Source organism: Somniosus microcephalus, chromosome 3 (genome assembly GCF_052327205.1).
Source record: "Somniosus microcephalus isolate GS21.2 chromosome 3, FLI_Smic_1.0, whole genome shotgun sequence".
In the NCBI taxonomy this organism is placed as follows: Eukaryota; Metazoa; Chordata; class Chondrichthyes; order Squaliformes; family Somniosidae; genus Somniosus; species Somniosus microcephalus.
In genome coordinates this window covers 322570325-322595881 of record NC_140989.1, presented here as the reverse complement: position 1 = coordinate 322595881, position 25557 = coordinate 322570325, and the positions used below count along the sequence as shown (strand labels likewise).

Here is a 25557-nt window from a genome sequence, read left to right as displayed (position 1 = left end):
ATCAGCAAGGAGAGCGTTGCAATAGTTGAATCTGGAGGTAAGAAAGGCGTGGATGAAAGTTTCAGAGGCAGATGGACTGACTACATTGGGGGGATTTTAACTCCCTCCACCTAGCAGAAACAGGGCGGCAGTGGCGTTAAAATTGAATTGGTCGACTTACCGTCAATTGCTCCTCCGCTACCATTTTGCCCAGGGCAGTCCACTGGGCGCACCGACACCCACCTGAATCAGTTGGGAGCCTCGTTAATCTGTGCAAATTGGAGACCTATGATGTAGATACAACCCCAATGCAATTTAAATGGCCTAGTGGGGGAAGCATGCAAAAGGGGCTTATAAAGGAAAGTGTTAAAATTATTTTTATAGGGCCAAGAGGAGCAAGAATAATGGGGGTTGGTGCCACCCTGGGCTCCCCCTGCCTGACGACCGCACCAGCCCGCTGGACCTACCTTCCTGCCTCACAGTATTGCACCTGCTTGGAGATGGCAAGCTGCAGCGGAACTCCCCAAAAGTCAGCAGCAGCATGGTAATGAAGCCCTGCCCTCAAAATGGACTGGAAGGATCTGGCGGCCAGCAGGCACGCAATGACGATTAGCCGCCCAATAGTTAATATCTACCCCTGTGGAAAGTGAAATAATCTCAATAATTAACCTTCAGTCTCACATTTAACGATCTTTGTTCACATTTTTGTTTAAAGTTTATATAAATGGCAAACTGATGAGGATGCATGAAAAGAAAGACTTGCATATATATGGCGCCTTTCATGACTTCGCGCTGTCCCAAAGCGTTTTACAGCCAATGAAGTACTGTTGAAGTTTAGTCACTGTTGTAATGTAGGGAAACACGGCAACCAATGTGTGAACAGCAAGGTCTCACAAACAGCAATGAGATAAATGACCAGAGCCTCACAGCGCCAGGGACCCGGGTTCGAATCCGGCCTCGGGTGACTGTCTGTGTGGAGTTTGCACATTCTCCCTGTGTTTGCGTGGGTTTCCTCCGGGTGCTCCGGTTTCCTCCCACAGTCCAAAGATGTGCGGGTTAGGTTGATTGGCTGTGATAAATTGACCCTTAGTGTTAGGGGGATTAAATACGTGGGGTTACGGGGATAGGGTGGGATATGTGTTGGTGTAGGGGTTATGGGGATCAGGTGGGATATGTGTCGGTGCAGGCTCAATGGGCCGAAATGGTCTCTATCTGCACTGTGGGGTTTCTGTGATTTCTGTGATAATCTTTTTTAGTGACGTAGGGGAGAACTCCCCTGCTTTTCTTCGAAATAGTACCATGGGATCTTTTACGTCCACCTGAGAGAGCAGACAGGGCCTTGGTTTAACGGCTTATCTGAAAGACGGCACTTCTGATAGTGCAGCACTCTTTCAGTACTGCACTGAAGTTTTAGCTTAGATTATGTGCTCAAGTCTCTGGAGTAGGGCTTGAACCCATGACCTTCTGATTCAAAAGGCAAGAGTACTACCACTGAGGGAAGGTTGACACATTAGAATCAACACTTCATGTGAAAATTAGAAATAATTCATACATGCGGAAAAATGCAGCACATTTTCTTAGAGTTAGTATAATAATGAATTAATACTAATATTCTTTGTCCAGCTTATTTTGCTATCTCATATAACCATTGAGCATCCCTGCTTGGCCTACTGCAGAGCTCTGCTACATAGTATTCTTTTGCGTAAGTTTAAGATTGTTTGTAACTCCCTTCTCGTCTTGAAATCGAAATATTACTTTCTATGATTTCACTCGATAAACTAAGCAATGAGAGATAACATTGTGTGTGTACGTGCGCGTGCATGTGCGCATCCAACATGCTTGTGTTCTGGTTTATAAGTCAACTACCTTGAATCAAGGTTTTGGATTAAAATGGACAGATAATCATCTGTGCTTGTGGCTTAAAGCTATTGATTTGTAGGTTAAAGGCGAACAGTGAAGTATCCAGATAAACATGCATTGTACACATTAACAATAATAACAAATCTATGAAAGCAAAAGTTCACAATAAAATCGGTATTAAAGTTGCTTGCTATTTCTTTGATTTGACGTGCACGTGGTATTTGTAAAATTCTTAGTTTTAACCTTGGAGAACAACCTAGTTCTTCAAATTGATCATTACTGATTCTTTGTCATTTTTTGTGTCTCAACAATGAATGCATTCATTGAAATAATGAAATCCCACAGCAATGAGGGAGATTCCACCTTTTATAACAGTGAAATGTGAAGATAATTTGTCTTATTTTATAAGGTCTTTATTTTCCTTTCTGTGGTCCTCCCGCACCACACAGTTGCCTCTCCTTCTACAAGGAAAGAACTTGTATTTATATAGTACCTTTCACAATCTCAGGATGTCCCAAAGTGCTTCATGGCAAATGAAGTACTTTTAAAGTGTAGTCACTGTTCTAATGTAGGGAAATGTCGCAGCCAATTTGCGACAGCAAGGTCCCATAAAACAGCAATGAGATGAAAAGGCCAGATAATCTGTTCTAATGATACATAGATACATAGAAGATAGGAGCAGGAGTAGGCCATTCGGCCCTTCGTGCCTGCTCCGCCATTTAATGAGATCATGGCTGATCCTTTAATTCAGTATCCCGTCCCCGCCTTCTCTCCGTAACCCTTAACCCCTTTTGCCCGTAGAAATATATCTAATTCCCTCTTAAATATATTTAATGAGCTGGCGTACACTGCCCTCTGTGGCAATGAGTTCCACAGGTTCACCACTCTCTGAGTGAAGAAATTCCCCCTCATCTCTGTCCTAAATGGTTTAGCCCTTATCCTTAAATTATGTCCTCTAGTTCTGTTCTCACCCGCCAAGGGAAACATTCCTTCTGCATCCAGTCTGTCTAGACCTGTCAGAATTTTATACACTTCTATGAGGTCCCCTCTCAATCTTCTAAACTCCAGTGTGTACATCCCTAAACTACATAGTCTCTCCTCATAGGTCATTCCCGCCATTCCTGGTATCAGCCTGGTGAATCGCCGCTGCACCCCCTCCATGGCAAGAACATCCTTCCTCAGATGAGGCGACCAAAACTGTACACAGTACTCGAGGTGTGGTCTCACCAGTGCCCTGTACAGCTGCAGCAAGGTATCCCTGTTCCTGTATTCTAACCCTTTTGCTATGAAGGCCAGCATACCGTTTGCCTTCTTGACCGCCTGTTGCACCTGCATGCTCGCCTTCAGTGACTGGTGTACAAGAACACCCAGGTCTCTCTGTACTTCCCCCTCTCCCAATCTATTGCCATTTAAATAATAATTTGCCCTCCCGTTCCTGCACCCAAGGTGGATAACTTCGCACTTGTCCACATTATAGTGCATCTGCCATTTATCCGCCCAGTCTGTCCAAATCGCTCTGGAGCTTCCTGGTCTCTTCCTCTGAGCCCACCCCACCTCCTAGTTTAGTGTCGTCTGCAAATTTGGAAATGCTGCATCCGACTCCCTGATCCAGGTCATTAATGTAAATTGTGAACAGCTGGGGGCCCAGGACAGATCCCTGTGGTACCCCACTTGTTACTGCCTGCCATTCAGAAAATGAGCCGTTTATTCCAACTCTCTGTTTTCTATCTGACAGCCAGTTCCCTATCCACGCCAAAACTTTCCCCTTTATCCCATGAGCCTCAATTTTCCATGCTAATCTTTTATGTGGGACCTTATCGAAGGCCTTTTGGAAGTCCAGGTACACCACATCTACTGGCTCTCCCCCATCTATTCTACCAGTTACTCCCTCAAAAAATTCCAATAGATTAGTCAAGCACGATTTACCCTTTGTAAATCCATGTTGACTCTGTCCTATCCTGTCCCCATTTGCTAAGTGCTCCGCTATTTCATCCTTAATGATGGACTCCAGCATTTTGCCCACAACTGATGTAAGGCTTACAGGTCTGTAATTACCTGCTTTTTCCCTACCCCCCTTTTTGAATAGTGGGGTAACGTTAGCTACCCTCCAATCCATCGGCACTGTTCCCGAGTCTAATGAATTCTGAAAAATCATCCTTAGTGCATCCGCTATCTCTAGGGCCACCTCCTTCAGTACCCTAGGATGCATGTTATCAGGCCCTGGGGATTTGTCCACCTTCAATCCCTTTAGCTTCCTTAACACCATATCCTTAGAGATATTGATTTGCGTCAGTTCCTCCTTTGCCAATGTCCCTATTTTTCCCGATATCCCAGGGAGGTTTTTTGTGTCTTCCTTCGTAAAGACTGACCCAAAGTATGCATTTAGTTGATCTGCCATTTCCTTATTTCCCATTATATATTCCCCCGTATCTGACTGCAATGGACCAACTTTGGTTTTCACCAGTCTTTTCCTTTTGATATATTTATAAAAGCTTTTGGAGTTAGTTTTTATATTTTCCGCCAGCTTGTTTTCGTAAGCTATTTTGCCCCTCTTGATCATGCCCTTTGCCCTCCTTTGCTCTATCTTAAACTGTTCCCAATCTTCCGCTCTGGCGCTTTTTTTGGCTATTTTATACGCCCTATCTTTGGATTTTATGCTGTCTCTAATTTCCCCTGTTATCCACGGTTGAGTCACCTTTTTAGATTTCCTTTTATGCCAGATTGGTATAAACAATTTTTGCAATTTTGTCATTCTATCTTTAAATGTTTGCCATTGTTTATCTACCTCCAGTCCTCTCAGGAACGTTGTCCAATCAGACCTACTCAGTTCCCGTCTCATGGCATCATAATTCCCCTTGTTTAAATTCAGGACCTTAGTCTCTGAGTCAATTTCTTCGCTCTCCATTTCGAGTGAGAAATCGATCATGTTATGATCGCTCTGACCCAAGGGTCCCCGTACAACAAGATTACTGATTAGTCCCTTCTCATTGCACAGTACCCAGTCCAATATAGCCTGTTCCCGAGTTGGTTCCTCGACATATTGATCCAGATAACCATCCCTTAAACACTCAAGGAATTCCTCCTCCTCATTATTTTTACTGATTAGGCTAGTCCAATCTATATGTAAGTTAAAGTCACCTATGATGACAGCTGTGCTCTTATTGCACGCTTCTCTAATTTCCCTCGTGATGCCCTCCCTAACCTCTATTTTACTATTTGGAGGCCTATATACCACTCCTATTAATGTTTTTCGCCCCTCGCTATTTCTTAGCTCCACCCATATAGATTCTGTATTAACTGAGTTAATATCCTTCCTTTCAATTGCATTTATCCCCTCTTTTACTAGCAATGCTACCCCTCCTCCCTTTCTTTTTTGTCGATCCTTCCTAAATACTGAATACCCCTGTATGTTAAGCTCCCAGCCCTGCTCACCCTGCAACCATGTTTCCGTAATCCCAATTAGATCATAATTATTAACCTCTATTTCCACAGCTAATTCATCTACCTTGTTCCTGATGCTTCTCGCATTAAGGTATAAAACCCTCAGGCTTTTTTTATGCTCACATTTTTTATGAATTAGTTTGGCCCTTTGTTTTTTGTTCCTCACCCTTTTACCATTTATTTCTGTCTGCCTTTCACTTTCCTCTATTTCACTACATAGGTTTCTAGCCCCCTGCCATACTAGTTTAAATGCTCCCGAACTGCTTTATCAAAAATTACCCCGAGAACATCAGTTCCATCTCTGCACAGGTGTAGACCGTCCCTTTTGTATAGGTCACACCTACCACAAAACTGGTTCCAATGCCTCAAAAATTTAAAACCCTCCCTCTTACACCACTGCTCAAGCCACGTATTTAGCCTAACTATCCTGTTCTCTGTACTCTTACTAGCACGTGGCACTGGTAGTAATCCAGAGATTACTACCTTCGAGGTCCTACTTTTTAGCTTGGCTCCTAACTCCCTAAATTCTACTTGTAGGACCTCTTCCCTTTTTTTAGCTACGTCGTTGGTACCAACATGTATCACGACAACTGGCTGTTCCCCCTCCCCCTCCAGAATGTTCTGCACCCGCTGTTGGCTGAGGGATAAGTGTTGGCCAGTACACCGGGTATACTTCCCTACTCTTTTTTGGATAGTGTTGTGGGATCCTTTATATTCACTTGAGGGCAAATGGGGCCTTGGTTTAATGTCTAATTCAAAAGACGGCTCCTCCAACAGTGCAGCATTCCCTGATTACTGCACTGAAGTGTCATTTTAGATGATGTGATTAAGTCCTGCAGTGGGGCTTGAATCCACAACCTTTTGTCCCAGATGCAACAGTACTGAGCCAAGACTGACACATTTCTCTGCTCAGTTCTTTCCAATGATAGTACAACTGAGATTGGTATTTGGTACAGGGAATCATAGCCAGTAATGCACATCTCTCCATTCTATGCTGCATTATGGTTGGCTTCTATTACATCCTAGAATAGTTTGTGTAGCCCATGTGACATTTCGTTTTGTACTCAAACTGTGTATTCATTACACTTGTTCAAAATACTTATTCCTGTATTCTGATTTTAATACTGCATCAGCCAATGATTTTTCTTAATTGTTCTGATTGTTATATAGGCCAACATATTGACAATTATGTATGTCAAAAATTATTCATAGGAGCAACTTATTTCTGGACATTTTATATTCCATTCCAGTTGAATTGATCTATTTTATGCAGAAGTTAATTAAATTTCTAGCGGGTTAAATTGGATAACCCCTGAAAAGGCGTGCAGATCGCGGTACGTGATTAACCCGCGCCCGTTCATTGTGATGCAGGCAAATTTGTACGGCCTGCTCTTTTAAAGGATCGCTGTGTGCAGCCAGCGCTCCCCGTGCTATTCATTGGCTGCCACGTCAGCAGGGGGCCCAATATCGCAAGTGACTAGCGCTACTTAAAGGCAGCCTGTACCTCTTAAAGGGGAGGTGCATTGTGGCTGCAAGAAGTGGTGGGTGTCTTGAAAAGTGAATCTGTGCTGTAATACTTTGCACAATGGCTGAACATGCAAGAGAGCATGCACCAAGGTTTTCAGACAATGCACTGGAGGTCTTGGTGCAAGACGTGGGGAGAAGGAGAGATGTTCTGTATCCACAGCAGGGCAGGAGGCCCTCCAGACATATGCTCAGGAGGCAGTGGGCAGAAGTAACAGCAGCCGTCAATGCCAGGAGTGTTGCTCCAAGAACATGGATGCAGTGCAGGAAGAAGTTTAACGATCTGACACTGTAGTGTATGTACCTTTTTAAGAGGAGAACTACTTTTACAGCTCCTGTATACTGTAGTACCGGCAGTGACCACACCTGTATATAAACCTGGAGTAGGGATCTGTACTGTTAGTTTTTAGAATACCCTCATCCAGTAAACACCTGTTGATTGTTCATCTGCAGTCTCCGTCTATTTATTGAAGAACACCATACCTTAAGATTCACGGATTTAACAGTGGCGACGAGGCCGATTCGAACCTACCTGCAACTCTGCATTTCCTCCCAGGGATTCGCTCCTGGAGGACAGTGGAAGAAAGTCGAGGCCAGAAGCACGGGCGTCGACCACGAGCAACCGCCCAGTCATCCGGCAGAGAGTGAGCATCGCAGGGGAGGCTGTTGAGAGCTGGGCTTGGTTCTCCAGTCACGACGATCCAGCGCAACAGGCTGGCAACAGGTACGGCGCAGACCCTTCCCGGACAGCGGCGGCTGGAGCCGACCGACGGCACAGAAAAGGCCGAGCAGCGTCGACGGGGTAGGCGAGAGGGTAAAGCGCACAGGGCGCAGCCGGGGGTTGAAGACCGAGCGGCGTCGACGGAAAACAAAAAGAGAGAGAGGGTAAAGCACAGCCGGGGTTCAGGACCGAGCGGCGGCAACGAGAGAGGCGCGCAGGAAAACGCGCAGAGCGCAGCCAGTGCTCAAGGGCTGAGCAGCGTCCGTGGGGGAAGAAAGGAAGCACGGAAGACGCCATTTGAGCCACAGCGGAGAAGAAGGGAGAGCGCGGGAGATGCCATTTTTGAAGCCGCAGCGGAGAAGAAGGGCGAGCGCGGGAAGAAAGGGAAGCACGGGAGACGCCATTTTGAGCCAGCGGAGAAGAAGGGAGAGCGCGGGAGACGCCATTTTAGCCAGTCTAACCACACCCAGGGATGCCGACGAGTGGCAGTGTCACAGCGTTCGACAATGAAATCGAAGATTGGGCGACATATGTGGAACGCATTGAAGTGTACTGCAAGGCGAATGAAGTGCCAAATGCCAGGAAAGCACTGGTATTGTTGAATTCCATGGGTGCAAAAACGTATGGTTTACTGCGAAACCTAGTAACCCCAGAGAAGCCAGTGGATAAGGATTTCGAAAGTATAGTGGCAATTCTACAGGACCACTTAAACCCCACACCGCTGCTGATAGCAGAAAGATTTAAGTTTCATAAAAGGAACCAGCATAAAGACGAAAGTAATGCTGAGTATTTAACGGAACTGCGCAAGCTATCGAAACACTGCCAGTTTGGAATGGGACTAGCAGATAGGTTAAGGGACAAGTTTGTGTGTGGGCTTCAAAGTGAAGGAACCCAGAAACGGCTTCTATCAGAAAAGGATCTTACGCTGGACAAGGCTTTCAGCATGGCAGTATCACACGAAGCAGCTGCACGGGGCGCTGCAGAGATACAACGGAGACCGCAAGAATATGGCACCAATGAAATGTCATATGGAGCAGGGAAGTGTTATCGCTGCGGCAGAACAACACACGACCAGAAGGATTGTTGGCTCAAGGACCAAGTGTGCAGACAGTGTGGAAAAGCAGGACACATAGCAAGAGTCTGCAGGTCGGGAAAGAAAACCAGCAGCAAGAAATCTCCACAGGAGAAGTACAAAAAGGTACATAAGGTGACGGAGAGTAGTTCAGACGAACAGAAAAGTGATACAGACTCCGGAAGCAAGGAGCTGGGTTGTCTGAAACTACATAATGTAATCAAAATGGAGGATCACCAAATTATCTGGGTCACGCTCAAAATAGACGGAGTCCAAGTGAAAATGGAATTGGACACAGGATCAGCCCTAACAGTCATAAACCGAAGGGACTACAAGCGGCTATTCTCACATATACCCTTGAGAGATACAGAGATTGTCTTGAAGACGTACACGGGGCAAAAAGTCTACCCTAAAGGGAAAATAAGGGTGAACGTGATATACAACGGCAAGGAAACACCAAAAATTGACCTATATGTATTGCCAGATGGAGGACCACCACTACTAGGACGTGAATGGTTCCGGAAGATACAGTTAGATTGGCATTCCATACAGGCACTGACGGTAGAGGCCAAAAAGGATGACGACGTCACACCTGGACGACTGTCAAAAATGCTAACTGACGCACAAGAAGTGTTCCAGGAGGGACTCGGAACACTAAATGGCATAACAGCGATGATAAAAATAGAGGAAAATGCAAGTCCAACGTTTTTTAAGGCCAGAGCAGTGCCTTATGCGATCCGCCCAGCCGTCGAAGCAGAGCTGGAAGGTTTGGAACGTTCAGGAGTACTGTCCAAAGTGGACTGGAGCGAGTGGGCTACACCCATCATTCCTGTAATGAAGAGGTCGTTGAGTAATACGCCTGGGGAACCAAAGAAGGTTCGCATCTGTGGGGACTTTAAGGTGACAGTGAACCCAGTCCTTCACACGGTACAATATCCGCTTCCGTGGATTGAAGATATTTTCGCCTCGCTATCTGGAGGAAAACGCTTCACTAAGATTGATCTGGCCCAGGCGTACCTACAAATGGAGGTAGAAGAAGCCTCGAAACAATACCTCACGATCAACACTCACAAAGGTCTCTACCAATACAACCGGCTGGTGTTCGGGGTAGCATCAGCTCCGGCTATTTGGCAAAGGGTAATGGATCAAGTCCTGCAAGGGATTCCAGGGACCCAGTGTTATTTGGACGACATCCTGGTCACGGGCGAAAATGACAGTGATCACCTCGCCAACCTGGAGCAGGTGCTCACTAGATTGAAGGAATATGGGCTACGAGCTAATCGCCACAAATGCAAGTTTTTCCAGAAGCAGATCTCTTATTGTGGCCACGTTATTGATGAAGAGGAATTACATAAGTCCCCTGAAAAGATTGAGGCTCCAGCACCGGAAAATGTGTCACAACTGAGGTCGTTCCTCGGGCTGGTGAACTACTACCATAAGTTCTTGCTGAATTTGTCTGCAGTATTACACCCACTGAACACCCTACTGCAAACGGGGGTACCATGGAAGTGGAATGACGAATGTAAACGAGCTTTCCAGAAGTGCAAAGAATTGATCACATCAAAAGAGGTGTTGGCTCATTTCAACCCAGCACTACCAATTCGGTTAGCGTGTGATGCATCACCCTATGGTATTGGAGCGGTGCTGTCGCACAAATTCCCAGACGGGTTGGAGAGGCCAGTAGCCTTTGCGTCTCGGTCACTAACCTCAGCCGAGCGCAACTACGCCCAGAGACAGGGAGGCCCTCGGCCTAGTATGGGGAGTGAAAAAGTTCAACCACTATCTGCACGGGCAGAAGTTCACCTTGCTGACTGACCACCAACCTCTTGTCTCCATCTTTAATCCAAAGAAGGGCGTTTAATCCAAAGATCGGGTGGATGCGGGGAGGATGTTCCCGATGATGGGTGAAACTAGAACTAGGGGGCATAGTCTTAGAATAAGGGGCTGCTCTTTCAAAACTGAGATGAGGAGGAACTACTTCACTCAGAGGGTGGTAGGTCCATGGAATATGCTGCCCCAAAAAGCTGTAGAAGCTACATCATTACATAAATTTAAAACAGAAATAGACAGTTTCCTAGAAGTAAAGGGAATTAAGGGTTACGGGAAGCGGGCAGGAATTTGGACATGAGTCTATGTTCGGATCGGACATGGCCCTGTGGGTAGCGAAGCGGGCCCAGGGGCCGTGTAGCCTGATCCTGCTCCTATTTCATGTGTCTAATTCTGTTAGATTCAGGGGATGGTTCTGTGATAGTGGATTGGCGGTTAGGATCAGATCAGCCATGATCTTATTGAATGGCGGAGCAGGCTCGAGGGGCCGATTGGCCTACTCCTGCTCCTATTTCTTATGTTCTTATGTTCCGGTGATGACTGCGCAACGGCTACAAAGATGGTCCCTTTTTCTAGGGGCGAACCAATATGAAATAGAGTATAAGGGCACGAAACAGCATGGAAACGCTGATGGGCTATCACGCTTGCCACTGCCTACTGCGGAGGATGTACCAGCAGTGGACCCTGTCGAAATATTTTATTCAACTATAATTGAACGCTTGCCAGTAACTAACGCGGATATAGAGAAGGAGACCCGAAATGATCCGACACTGTCTCGGGTATATGATTTGACGGTGAAGGGATGGCCAACACATGGCGACTCACTGTTGCCAGCATTCTCATCCAGAAGAGAACAGCTGTCAGTATGCCAGGGGACATTGATGTGTGGATCCCGAGTGGTAATTCCATCCAAGTTGAGGGAGAGAGTGCTCAATGAGCTTCACGAAGGCCATCTGGGAGGGGTGAAAATGAAAAGCCTTGCTAGGGCTTATGTGTGGTGGCCGGGGATCGATCAACAAATCGAGGACCTAACAAAGAGCTGCTCAGGATGCCAGAAGGTCCAAAATGCACCACCACATGCCCCTCTACACCCATGGGAGTGGCCCTCCTCTCCATGGCAACGGGTGCATATTGATTTTGCTGGTCCATTCATGGACTCAATGTTCTTAATAGCAGTGGATGCGCACTCGAAATGGCCTGAGGTGATCAAAATGTCCTCCACCACTACGGAGAAAACGATTGCAGTCCTACGGACCATATTTGCCAGGAACGGCTTGCCAGAGCAGATTTGCTCTGATAATGGACCACAGTTTGTGTCCGAAGAGTTTCGGAAATTTATGAGAAGGAATGGGGTAAGGCATTACACATCCGCCCCGTATCATCCAGCCACAAATGGATTGGCTGAGAGGTTCGTACAAACCTTTAAAAAGGCAGTAAGGGCCATGTGTGATGACGACATTCCACTGCAGCATAAGGTGGACAATTTCCTGTTAGCCTACAGAAATGCGACACATGCAGTCACCAACCAGGCCCCGGCCATGATGTTCTTTAACCGAAGGTTGAGATCTCGTCTGGATTTGCTCAAACCAAATGTACGAAGAAATGTTGAGAATAAGCAATTCCAGCACATCAATGAGAAGCCGACAAGGAGCTTCAATGTAGGACAACCAGTCTTGGCCCGCGACTACCGAACAGAGAAATGGCAACCAGGAACGATATGCACACGGCAGGGGCCACTAATGTACACAGTGGATGTTGGGGAGAACATTGTGAGACGCCATGTCGACCAGATCCTAGCGTCACAGGAACGAGTCAACCCCATGTCTCGCGTACCTGGTGATGAACCCGACATACCGGTATCATCTACCCCAGAAACAGTGGTAATCGGAAGCTGATGAACCAACCGACGACAGGGGGCCAGAATCGCCTCTGCACCAAGAGCAAGACACTCAGGAAAGGCGCTATCCAGAAAGGATTAGGAAGCCGCCCCAAAGACTGAATCTATAAATGGACTATTTCCGTTAATGTGCATGTTAAAAGTGTTAACTGTTAATTGAATGTTATGGTACTGTTAATCTAAAAGGGGAGGAATTGTAGTGTATGTACCTTTTAAGAGGAGAACTACTTTTACAGCTCCTGTATACCGTAGTACCGGCAGTGACCACACCTGTATATAAACCCGGAGTAGGGATCTGTACTGTTAGTTTTTAGAATACCCTCATCCAGTAAACACTTGTTGATTGTTCATCTGCAGTCTCCGTCTATTTATTGAAGAACACCATACCTTAAGATTCACGGATTTAACAGACACGAGTTGTCAAGGTGAGTGAATTCTTCTTCAAATGGCAACTGCAACACTCACCACCCAGCTATAAAAAGAATGGCATGAAAAAATAAATCACACTGGCCCCAAGAAAGTATTTTACTTATAAAGTAAAAATGCTGAGGAAAGTGAGCCAGCTCATGTGGTTTTCATTGTTAATTTTGATATATTTTAAAATGGTGCTTGCTTCCTTGGAGGTGTAGTAACTTTGGACAGGATCCAATAATGTGATTACAACATTGCTGATATTCACATTTATGATATAAATAATACTGAACAGACAGAATTATTCCAGGCATTAACTGTTTGGATGAATTAGAGCGAATTAGCATTTCATTCAACATTAATCCTATAATGAGCTCCAGATATAGTGGGCTTTTCTCAGAAAAGCAATACAGCATGATTTCAACACAGGTTCAAGTACTGTGATATTTCACTGTTCCCGAATCACATTTTAGGTAACGTCAGCTTTTTTTCAAAACCTTTTTTTCTGTAGTAGAGAGTTTTATTCAGGGGATGATTTTTAAAAGTTCTGAGTGGCAAATAGTTTTTTTTAAACTGATGTTTCTTTTCTCTCCTCCCCAAGCTAGCCCCTCAATCCACACAGTCAGTCAGGAGGGTGGAACAGTCCAGTACGCAGATATTTCCAGGTTATTCCTTGACGGAACTGGCAAACAAGCATGCTGAAGCAACATCTTAAGGAAAACCCAGTTAAGACTGGCAAGCTCCCCCTAGAGATACTTGAGTGAGATTATGTTTCGAACTCTGGTCTCCAATTTAAGAGTATATAATGTTTCCAGTATTGTACCAGACTGCCAAAGGTTCATTATCTCAATATTGAAAACAATCTAATTTGTAACACTTCACCTTCTTTAGCTCCCACCACATCAAATGCCATCTGTCAAGTGAACATGTGACCTGCTTTCCAGGCCTCTTTCAATGCTGGTTTGCAATTAGATACAAGGAGATGAGATTTACATTTCAAATCTCCCCTCCCTGTGGCAAGGTGTCTCATCTCTGCTCACTGACTCTCCTTTGCAGCCTGACAGATTGGGAATTCACTTTGTGGGGAAGTCTAACTGTGACCAATGTCTTCTCACTCCAGGGTGCTATGTAACCCCAACATGCTGTGCCATTGGACTATCACTATAGTTCTCTGTGAAGATCACACAGCAAACTACATTTTGATAAGAAGTTGATTTCCAGCAATGTTGAAACAATCATAGTAGCACGACTTTTATCTGCCACTTTTGCAAATCGAACACCACCACCACATTGCATTCCATGCCAGTTACCCACTTTATAGTTATATACATATGCAACACGCAGGGGAAAATGTTAACCCCGCCCACCCGGTTTCTGAAGTTAAGGGGGGCTAAATTCAGTTGATTTGTGCCTCGGGCGCTAACGGGACGCAAATCAACGGCGCCGCTAGCGCCTCCTACAAAATTCAGCGGGAGGTTAGCGGCAGCGCTAATGGTTAGCACCGCGTGGCGCTACGGCACCAGCGATGACGTCATCACGGTGCGCAGCGCCCCATTCACGCCCTGGCTGTAATATTGGGTGGCGCCCCTGACTTACCGCCGGACGCTATGTCCGCCTGGGTCAGGGGGGCCTACCTGCGGCCAGGGCGGCGCTAGTTAAAGGGGAGATGCCGGGCGGCCATTTTTGTTGCTGGCCGCCTACCAGCACCTGCCCCCGTGAAGCCCCCCCCCCCCCCCCCCACCTGCGGGGTGCCGGCTGCTCTCCGTGAGCCCGGCACTCCTCTTGAGTGCCGGGCTCGTTTGCCGGCACTCCTAATCCCTGGTGGCCCAGCTGGGCGCTGGGTCCCGCCCCTTTAATAAGGGGAGGAAGACCTGCGACGTGCGCTACCTGGGAAAATCGGCCGCGGGGGAGCTAACTTTTTCGGGGTGCTAAAATTAGTGCCCCGGCGAAGATAGTGCCCCAAAGGGGGTGTTACCCAATTTTTACCCCAAAATCTCTCGGGCCTCAGAAGGAGAAGAGGGGCACAATTCACAGCAGGCACTACTCCAGGCAACACGTCTACTACAACTTGATCATCTGAAGTTCTGTTGCAGATTTTTCTGTTCTTATTCTGAATTCTAACCATCCTTTCTATGTGCACAAGCACTGAAACTGGAAAAAAAATCAATTTCAGTGCTGTATGCATTTTGGTGACAAATTTCTACTGTTTATTATTAATAGTGAAATTGTTAACATGTTCTTTTTACACTTGTTTAGGATTTTACTTTAAGTAGGGAACAGCAGAAATTTTCCCCTTTATAAATCTAGCATCTGAACAAGAATTTTTTCTACATTTTTGTTTACTTTTTGGACATTTTATTTTATACTTTTCATTTCCTGTCTTCCTATGGCAGATACACTGGTCTTATTTTTCATCTCTTTTTATGCTGAGTATTCTAAGGACAATAAAGAAATATGCAGCAGAGTAAAAGATTTTAAAGTCACAAAATTCTGGGGGGTTTTCCTTGAAGAGGCTCTATGAGCGTAATCATAAATCCTGAATGAGGTAATGGTCAGTAGTTCAGACCTATAGGAACAGTGGTAATTTGACTCGGAGAACCATATTTCCACTATTCAAAGGTCTTAGCTAAAAAGTAGACTTATGGAAGCACTGGTGCACTTCCAGTAGAAAGCTCTACTGCAGTATTCATTAATATTTAGCACTGTTCTGAGGATTGCTGTAATCCAAAATGGGTTTACAAAAACTGAGAAAAGACACATTTTTACTTAAAGCCTTGATAAAAGGCCAACCTTGGGGTGGGGGGGGGGAGTGGAATTACACATGGTGGAAGAAAAAAATAATAATATTTAGTTCCACGCCAGACCAGGGACTAATCGACAATGAGGATTAAAATTTCCAAGTACAACCACAACAGTGACAGAAGTGTATAGCTTTCCATCCCCCAGAAAGGGTATCGTGGCCTATTCTGGATATCCTACAGCATAGCAGCAGGAGAAGAGGGGCACAATTCACAGCAGGCGTTACTCCAGGCAACACGTCTACAACTGGTCATTAGGATCTATGCATGAGTGGCTGAGACTCAGCAATGAGACTGAAGTTTCTGTCTGATTGAAGAAAATGGCAGAGACAGTCTAAAATTTGCACTAGCAGTGGTTATGAAGGTCACTAGCTGCCCTCAACCTTAGTTCCACATGGTCCTTTCATGCACCCACAGGAGACACCTCATGATGGCAGGCATTAGAAATTTCCTTTATCTCCATGTGCTTCTTGTCCTGTTCGTTTCAGGAATTTTTATACTCTGCCTTTGTATGTGTTTTAAGTCATGCAACCTATTTTGTACAGCTTGTCAGGCACTCATTTTCAAAAGATGCCCACATTGCCATGTTGGTTGGCTGTGTAGCTTATTTGGAGACTTCCTTTTCCCTTAATGCCCTACATATCCTTGGTGTGGAGATGCTGGTGTTGGACTGGGGTGGACAAATGTAAGAAATCACACAACACCAGGTTATAGTCCAACAGCTTTATTTGAAATCACAAGCTTTCGGAGCGCTGCTCTTTCGTCAGGTGAAGTGGAGAGATGCATAAAAACACAGCTTATATAGTCAGAGAATAATGTCAGATGTTTACAGGTAATCTTTCTAACTGTCATTTATCACACCTCGGCAAAGAGATAATCACAGCAATTAAAGGTGTAAATGGTGTCCAAACAGGTCAGTCAGGAAAACATTACATCAAAGAACAATGAGGTGGGGTCACAAGGGGTCAAATGTTGCAGATGCTGGGGTCTGTATCCTTGCAGTTGTGTTGAAGAGAAAAGGCAGGACCTTTATGGGGCATAATGTCTCCTTAACAGTTACAAGGGCATGCAAGGTATCATGGGAAAAGGCTTTTTCTGAGCATCCTACTAAGGCACTTCACAGCTAGGTTACTGACTTTTTATACTTTATGCCAATTAACTGATTCATTAGCTACTTGTGACATCTTAGAGCATTATAATTACCGATATGTCATAATTGGCTGTTTTTCTCGATTTCCACAAAAGAAAATGCAGGTTTCAAAACGGCGAGTTCCTACCACTTTGTTAGATGATTGTAAACAAAGCTGAAAAATGAACATTTAACAAGATTTTCAACAAAAAGAAAATATAGCTGTAGTGATTAAAACTTTCTATTCTGTAAAATGTCTCTCCTAAACATGTTGTTAAAAATTGAATTGTACAAAAGCTTAATAAGTATAAAATATGACATTTCTTATAGTGTAGTATTACATGGTTGGCTTGATTATTGAGTCTTATTATCTTTGAATGAATTTATTGCACACAGCACCGCTGAAAATTTATCCTCAGTCAATAGGGTTCAATAATCTAACAAGCCATGTAATAGGATATACATATTTAATGATCTGAAGTAAAATCTTACTGTAGGTTTTAGAGCTTAAAGCTCTGGTGTCTTGCAATTATAGAATACACTTTTAATGTTGTATTATGTAGTCTCAATATCTTTATTCAACTTTTCTGATCCATAGATCCATGGTATAAAAGTCACAATGTATTTGCTGATTAAGGTGAATCCTGGTAATCAGCAGTAGATTAAAATTTTTAGACCTATTTTGTCAATGCCACAGTGCATTAATGCTTTTTCATGCTATGTCATTGGCCAACAAGAACACGCCAGGCATCATCAGCTGAAAAACACTCTCAAAAACAAATAGATAAAACATTTCTCCTTTGCCTTGCCCCACCCTATTTCTGTAATCTTTTACTGTCGAGTATTTTCCCCCACATACCAAATACTCCATCCCTCTAACGCTGGTATTTTGTGCATCCCTGCTCCCTTTGCCCCACCATTGGTAAAGCCTTCAACCACCTTCTACTCTCTGAAATTCCCTCCCTAAATCTCCCCGCCTCTTCACCTCTCACTTTCTCCTCCTTTTTAAAAAAAAAAAACCTTCTCAAAACCCACCTCTCCAACCAAGCTATCAATCATTGTTCCTAATATCTTCCTTCCTGCCAATGTCTGTTTTCTTTGCGGCTATCTGTGAAGCGCCATATTACTTTTTTGGGATATTAGAGGTGTTAACGGCAACAAGGATTCTTCAGCAGTTATACATTAAAGGGCTCACCCACTACATACAGGTTAGTTTCTGTTTTGTCCTTTTACGTTGCAGGTTAACTTCTGGGTGGTTTTTTTTGGTCTATTTTCCCACATCTGATTTCTGACTTCTGAGAAGAAGTTTTTGCTGGTGCTGGACTGCTTTTGGCTGCTTTCAAAACAGTTTCACTGCAGTCATGGGTGGTCTGGTAGCGCTACCTTTGGGACTAGAGGATGTGGCATAATATCCAAGAAGACAGGAGAGAGCAGGAGCTGCTAGGAAAAGGGGGAGGAGGAGGGCACAGCGAGGAGGCCATACTCACAACGGGTTTTCAGGGAGCACTTCCAGCTGAACTTCACCGAGGAGCAATGTCTCCTTCACAAAGGAGGCTGTCACTGCGCTACATCACCTGCTGCAGCCACAACTCGAGCCTCAAACCAGGGCATCGACAGCACTACCAGTGGCTGCCAAAGTTACTGGGGCCCTTATCTTTTATCGAACAGGCTGCAGAAGGTGACATCAGCGACATCTCCCAGTTTGCAGTCTGCTGCTGTATCAGGGAGGTCACCAGGAGAAACACCTACATCTCTTTCCCCATGGAAAGAGCTAAGCAGGACAAGACAGCACTAGGCTTCCCCAGGATGCAAGCTGACGTGGACTACACCCACATTGCCTTGCATGCTCCCCATCACCAGCCTGAATAGAAAGTGATTCCACTCCCTCAGCGTCCAGCTTGTTTGCAATCACAGGCAGAGCATTGTGTAGGTCTGTATCCAGTTTCCTGGCAGGAGTCATATTGCATTCATCCTGCACCAGTCCTCTATGCTGCCTTTATTCCAAATGGGCCATCAGGTTACAGGCTGGCTACTGAGCGACAAGGGCTATCCCCTTCAAACTCAGCGCATGACTCCTGTCAGGAGCCCAGGTACAGCTGCAGATCTGGGCTACAACAAAGCTGCCACAAGAAGCATCATTGAGCAGACAGCCAGTGTGCTCAAGCAAGGCTTTGGCTGCCTGGACCATCCTGGAGGGGCTTTGCAGTACAGCCCTGAGTGGGTATACAGGTTTGTTGTCATCTGCTACATGCTGCACAACTTTGCCCCCATGAGGGAGCAGCTGTTACCACCACCTGAGCAGCATGAAGTGCAGCAGCAGGAGGAGGAGGAGCATGAAAAGAAGGAAGAGTGGGAACGGTATCAACCACCAGTGCTGAAGCTAGACTTCATGCTGTGAGCCATTGGGCGCAAGCTTGCTGGCAGGCTGCCCAGTGCCCCTAGCATTTCCTGTATGCCCATCAGCCGCCTTCTGTAGCCTGGGCCCTCAAAGCCAGCATCTGAGTCCTCTGCAGCAGAGCTAGTATTTGATCTTCTGGCGAGCTGGTACCTATGGCATTCTAGTCTCCTGCACACTTGTTCCCGGTGATTCACCACGTGATGACACCTTATCTAACCTAGTCTCTAAAGTATCTGTGGCGCCAGTCTCTGAGCTGCTGTGTGCTAGGGTCAGATCGAGTGACGGTGCATCTTCAGGGAAGCACCTCTTCCTGAAGCGGCAGTGGTGTCTCCACATTTTTAGCACCTGAAATGAAAGCGAGGGTTACATATTAGTGTGAATGGAGAACAGAGGAAGAAGTGGCTGGTGAAAGCAGCTGCAATTTGTCACACAGAGTGTAGGATGAGATAGAAGTAAGAAGAGGTTAAGGATGTGAAGAAACCTTAGGCGACATCTGCTCCAGGGTTGCCACTCTCCACGCCCATGACTCCTCCCCTGCCATTGATGGCCAGCACATTTTCTTTTACAGGGAAGGGATGTGCAGCCGGCCTCAGCCTCCTCCAGTGGCAGTCTCCTGTCTCAAGTTGTGTACGACCTTCTCCTGCAAGAAAGAAAGGACTGTGTTAGTGACACCCTTGTGAATTGTATATAGAATTTGCCTGTCATGGTTGAATGGTTGGTATGCAGTCAGAACGATGTGAGGTGTGGAAGTAAGTATTGCAATAGTGGTGAGTCTATGAGTATAAGGAGGTCGTGTTGTGCAGTGATTGTAGGATGTTGAAGGGAAGTGGGGAAGGGGAGTATTGTGATTAGTGAGCTGGAGGTGTGAGTAGAGAATAAGTGAGCAGTATTCGTCCCTTGGTGCCTCAAGTGAGGTCATTGAACTTCTTATGGGATTGCTGCTGCCATGTCCTGGGAGCTAAGTTCCTGGCATTGACTGCCTCAGTGATCTCTTCCTACTAGCAGCACAGGTGTGCTTGGACTGCTTTCTGCTCCCTGGGGGAACAGGAGCTCCCTCATCCTGTCCACCGCCTGGATCAGGGACACTCCAACGTGGCATCAGAGAACCTGGGTGTTTTGTCTAGGCTTCTTCCAGACATTTTCTTCAATCTGGGAAATTTCCCTGTTGTCTGTAGCCAGAGTGTACCTCCCCTTTAAGAGGTGCTGACTGCCTTTAAGTACCGTCAGAGACGCACCATTTCCCGCGCCCCCGAAAAGTCATACAGATAATGAATTACGCGGGTAGCTGCATGCCTGAAATATTTTAATGAGGATTCATCAGTAGGCCTGTCAACCAAAACGACTATTCCCTCTACTGTGAGTATATTCTCAGCAGACACCTCATGCTGGACTTGTGTGAATGGAATCTTCCCACCGTTACAGATGTGGACGTATACTTAGACCATATTTAACACACAACAGTTAAACATAACTCATTCCCAAATGCTTTCTGTGAAATAAAAAAATTATCAAAAATCCTAAAACATGGCAGGACCATCAGGTCTGCTTTACTGCAGATCAATGACCACGTAGGGTCAATGCCCAGTTTTATTGACACACCGGGAATGGCCTCACATGCTGTTGCTCACTGTCAGAATAGCTGTACATTTGGGCCCTCCTACCAACTCCCTCCAAAACCTGCACAGGTGGCTAACGGATGCAGGGCCAGGCTGCCCACACAGCCGCTGAAGCCTGCAGCAGGTCCATCTTTCGATTTACCTACCATGAGATGAGGACCAGCTTTGTCCCCAGAAGTTCCTATAAGAATACAACAGCCAGCCATCTCACACACCGCTGCCACTCAGGTAGTATCTAGAAGAAATACAAAGCAGCATGTAGCAAACCACCACAATCCTTCAGGTTCTCATTGGGCTCTACTGCTGGACAACCCCAGATACATCTTCAGTATGCCCAGTGATGAATGAGACCCATTATGCTGCTGTCTAGCTTTAAACTAGACAGATATCATCAGCTTTGGCTGTAGAAGATAGCCTTGATTTCTGAGGATCCACCCAGAGTCTTGCTTTTCTGGGTGAAAGAGTGCTAGCATGGTGGACTGTTTTGAAATAAAGGCATCATGATAATGCCCAGGGAAACGAGTATTCCCTTGCACAATGGTATGTTGCTGGTCGTAGTCAAGCTGCACATAGAGAGAGAGGTAGCCTGCCAAGTTGACGTACATATGACTATGATTAAGGGAGCACGTATGGCCAAGTGGGTGCAGTGTACGACTGCTTTCACCTTCGGGAAGCCTGCCACTCAAAATTGAATTGCCATTATGTTGCTGCCAGTAGTCTATGGGAAAGCTGATGAAAATGCTAACCTTTGAAAGCAATGCATGCATGACTACATATGTTCCCAGTGACCGCCTGGAATCTGATATGACTCCATGGCATTGAATTTGCAGACAGTGAGACCTAACGGCCACTGGAAGATCACTACTAGTGGTGGAGGTGGGTTGCAGGTCTATTTGAAGCATGTGGCATAACTCTGTGACCTGTATTTTTGGAAAGCAAAGCAACTACAGGCACTGTTCTTTGATCAAATGCATGTAGGAGAGCCTATGCCTGTACACTATGGTGTGTCGTGTCAGTGTACAGATGCCATGCACTTTTGATGCAGCCTCACCAGCCTGGGATCCCTTTGTTGTTGTTCCTCCTCATCATTGCCCACAAAGCAAAGACAGAGAAGTATTCCCAATGTGAAACGCTCTGTGTCTTCTCTAAAAAGACTATAATGGCAGCCCCTCACACGATTTGCACAAAAACAGAAGGCAAGGTACTTGGCATTAGCAAAAAAAAATGTAGCTTTTAACAGGACCTGTAATTGTAGAATCTAGAGCGTTTAAAATCTCTTCTGCCCTCAAGGTGGCACCTAGCATCTTGGATGCCAGTTTGTTAGCGCAAATGAGATGGAAATGAAGGAAAATGGAGTGTATAATATCATTACCGTGATATTTGCATGCACCTGCAGAAAACTTGGTGGGTACTTCTGCCGGCCACCAAAATTGACGGAAAGAAGCTCCAGCAGGACTGGTCTGCACTCCGTTTCCCAGTGCCTGCCGACCAATTAGTACCATAAAATTGGGTGGAAGGCAGTAACAACTCCAGGCAGTAGTTTCCACAGGGCGTTGTTCTTCATGAAATTCTCTAGTACGTTCACGTTTGTAGACTATGCATCACACGGCTTTAGAAGTGAATGATGTAGACACACAATGCAGTGAGTTTTAAGAGGTTCAGGTAAGCTGTGTCATTCAGGATCGATTCTTAAATTATGCAATCAGTCTTCAATGTCGACAGATAAGCGTAAGAACAGGCCTAAGGTACGTAATTGCAATAGCCTAGATTTCTTTGTCACTGTTAATACTAGAACTCTGCAATCAAGAACTTAGATGAATTTTTCTTTTCTTGTCAGAACAACAGTGTGATCTTCTAGATCTAGATTGAAACATAGCAGTCAAGCTTTAGATTCAAATTAATGGTGCTCAAACTGCCAATTAAACTCTAACCCTGCTTCCAAAAGGACAGCAGTGAGGATTGTTTCTATCTACTTGTACTGAAGAAATGGTCAGTCTGGGAGTCATATTGATTCATTTTTTATAAACCCTGTGGCGTCTCTCTAATCTGTTTCGGGTTTTTTTAAGCACCAGGGGAGTGATTGTAATAGTTTCTATCTCTCAGTGGGCACAAAGAACTATTTATTGCCTTCTCCGTGCTTGTAGTGTGTGAATGGTGCAGCTGTAGCATTCAGCAAGCCTCATGCTACAATCAAATAAGGTGCTCACTTCACTCATTCAGAACGTAGTGGTTTTTTTCCATTGACTGATCCGAATGCATTCCAGGGATAAAGACCCTTCCCAGTGAATGAGAAACCACCGTGTTTTTGGTCACCAGTCTTCTCTCAAATCAAATTCTGCAAAAGCAAAGCTTCAAATATTCTACAGCACAAGTGAGAACACATGGAAAACGTATTTAATAATAGCACAACGTTATGTACAGAATTTATGTTTACATGTGTGTCAATACTCAAAGTAGACCAATTAACGCCAAGCTGCAAATACATTTTAACAGTATTACATTTGATATCTTATCACCATTAGCTACTCAACCTATAAAAGTATTCTGCTCAAACTACAAGTTGTAACTACCACTGCGGAAGAGGTCTGAAAGAACCTGTGGTTCATGCAGCGATGGATCAAATGATAGTTAACAGCTGATTTCTTGTTTGCCTATCTATTTGATGGCCAAAGCCATGTTGGAACACATGTGTATCTGTATGAAATTGGCTGTTTGGAAATGAGGCAGGAAGTTTCTGCATGAAAGTAGTCACAGGTTTCTGGAGATTAAAGAATTACAACAGTATTAAGCAGCTCAGATGTAACAAAGCGAGGGAGGAAAAAGCAACCAAAGAAGGAATTGGTGACAGTTTCATCATTTACTAATTTTCATAGTGAATTTGTGAAGCCTTTATTTATAGACTGAACATTTTAACTTGATATTCTTTTATGATTAATTATAAACAATTTTATTCATTTAAACATCATCTAACACATTATTTACGTGTCATCGATATATTTGAGCTAAATATTGTTTTTCAAATTTTGTTTTGTAAATTAATTCATCGCCATCACAAATCATAGGCTTTATTTTAAGTTTGAACCAGTCACTGAACAACATTAAGCAATACCTCACTGTACACTTCCACCACTATCATTTTAAAAATTATTTTCTTTTATCAATTACATTTCTTATTTGCATAGCATTTTATGAACAATGAAATAGAGGTTATTCAATGTGAATTGTTCATTAGCAGAAAGAGCAAAAATTGTGAAGAGCAAGAAGTCATTAGAATTCAATGCAATACTCAGAGCTGCAGCATAATTTCATTTAGATGGTGAAAGAGTTAAACTGTTTTATTCCATAGATAATACAAAGAGGTCCACAAGCAAAGTTCTGATGGTGTGTACACATATGATCTAACATATCAAGTGCATTTGATTTAACAAAAAATATTCTTTTGTATCGTATTACCAAAATATATTATAAACTATTAAATGCTACTTGGCAAAGTGTAGTTTATATTTTTTTATTTTATATAGAAAAATACACGGTAGCTAAGTATACTTCAGAAAGGTAAACACGTTTTGTCATTGCCTGGTGCAGGATTATGAGTAGTAAGCATAATCTATTGGCCTATGAATGGAATTGTCCTCTTGATTGTGATGTATTGTTTTTCATTACGAGTTTGTGGTTCTCCGATTCGACGTGTGGAAATTCTATTTATTCTGTAATTTGTAAAAATTCCTTCCATATCTGATACAGCCCAGAGAGGGGTAATTGGTTCTTCGGGGCTCACGCCTCAGCCCTGATGAAGAGATATGCCTGTCTGCTGAGGCAGACTGTCCATGTAAGAGCGATGTGGCGCAATTAATAATGATTTGCAAATGGCAGACAGCAAATAACACAGACTGATTTCCTCTCCATTTATGGCTGTGCTAATTTCTTAGCATATATAAAGGCAAGAGGAACTAAAATCCAATGTCATAAATTTTGAAATTAGTTATTCATACCATAATAAATGGTTTTATCAGTTTTTTTGTCCATGCCATTATTGCTGCAGTGACCCAGACTACCAATCTTTACTTCATTTGAGTTTTAATATGTAAATGCATAATTTAACAGAATATTGAAGAGTTGATTTTCATGTTAAACTAATTAGTGTGATTTATGGATCAAGCATATGCAGATATTGCTGGATCTTTTTTTCCTCTCCCTCGTTTGTAGTCTTAGTTAACTAGTTTAGTGGTTTATTAGCTTGCTCTCTTTCTCTTTTTAGAGAACACTTGGAGAAACATCGAACAGAAAAAGCTACTTGTTTAATAGGGAGCGATAATGGATGCATAATTGAGTCATTTAAATTGCTGTTTGCCTACAGGAGCGAGTTGCATTAAATGTTTGATCACCTTAATTTCCAAACACATCATTACCCTTCTTAGTGCTGCTTAATAAAGGCTCTGTTCATCTTATAATGGATTATTTTATTTTTTTATCCATGCTTTCTTTAAGATGAAATTGAGTGCTTTACAAGAAGACTATCAGTGGTTAGTTTTCAATTCTTTTACACATTTTTTAAAACTTTCATCTTTGCATTATATGACTAAAGCTGTGGAAAATAGCACTTGGGCCAATAGAATACAGAATTCAGAAACTAAATTATTTCCCCAATAACTCAAACATTGCCTGTTAAACTACTCTAAATTTGTGCAACTAACTTTCAAAAATTTTCTCCAAATTAAAGATCCTCTGAATAGAAATTAAATTTCTCTTGAAACCCCAGAAAATCCTTTCTCAGCTTTTGAAACAGTCTCTCCTGTCAAATATCTACACACTCAAAATAAATTATTTCGCATTTTGAATCCTGTATATTTGGAAAATAAAATTTCAGTAAACGATTCCACTGTA

The 25557-nt window shown here is 44.1% G+C and overlaps 1 protein-coding gene across 6 annotated transcripts in view; it reads left to right on the top strand.

The window, feature by feature from the left end:
- LOC147122194 (ERI1 exoribonuclease 3-like) overlaps positions 1-25557 on the top strand; it is a 491903-nt gene that overhangs the window by 390806 nt on the left and 75540 nt on the right. For 4 of the 6 annotated variants that reach the window (XM_085983078.1, XM_085983073.1, XM_085983076.1 and 1 more), the window contains one exon: positions 2945-3129. The exons of the other annotated variants lie outside the window; for them this stretch is intronic. In XM_085983078.1, coding sequence (XP_085839204.1) covers positions 2945-3114 — 170 coding nt within the window. In that variant the 3' untranslated portion in view covers positions 3115-3129. Of the gene's footprint in view, positions 1-2944; positions 3130-25557 lie in introns of those variants that run through there. 6 annotated transcript variants of the gene reach the window in all.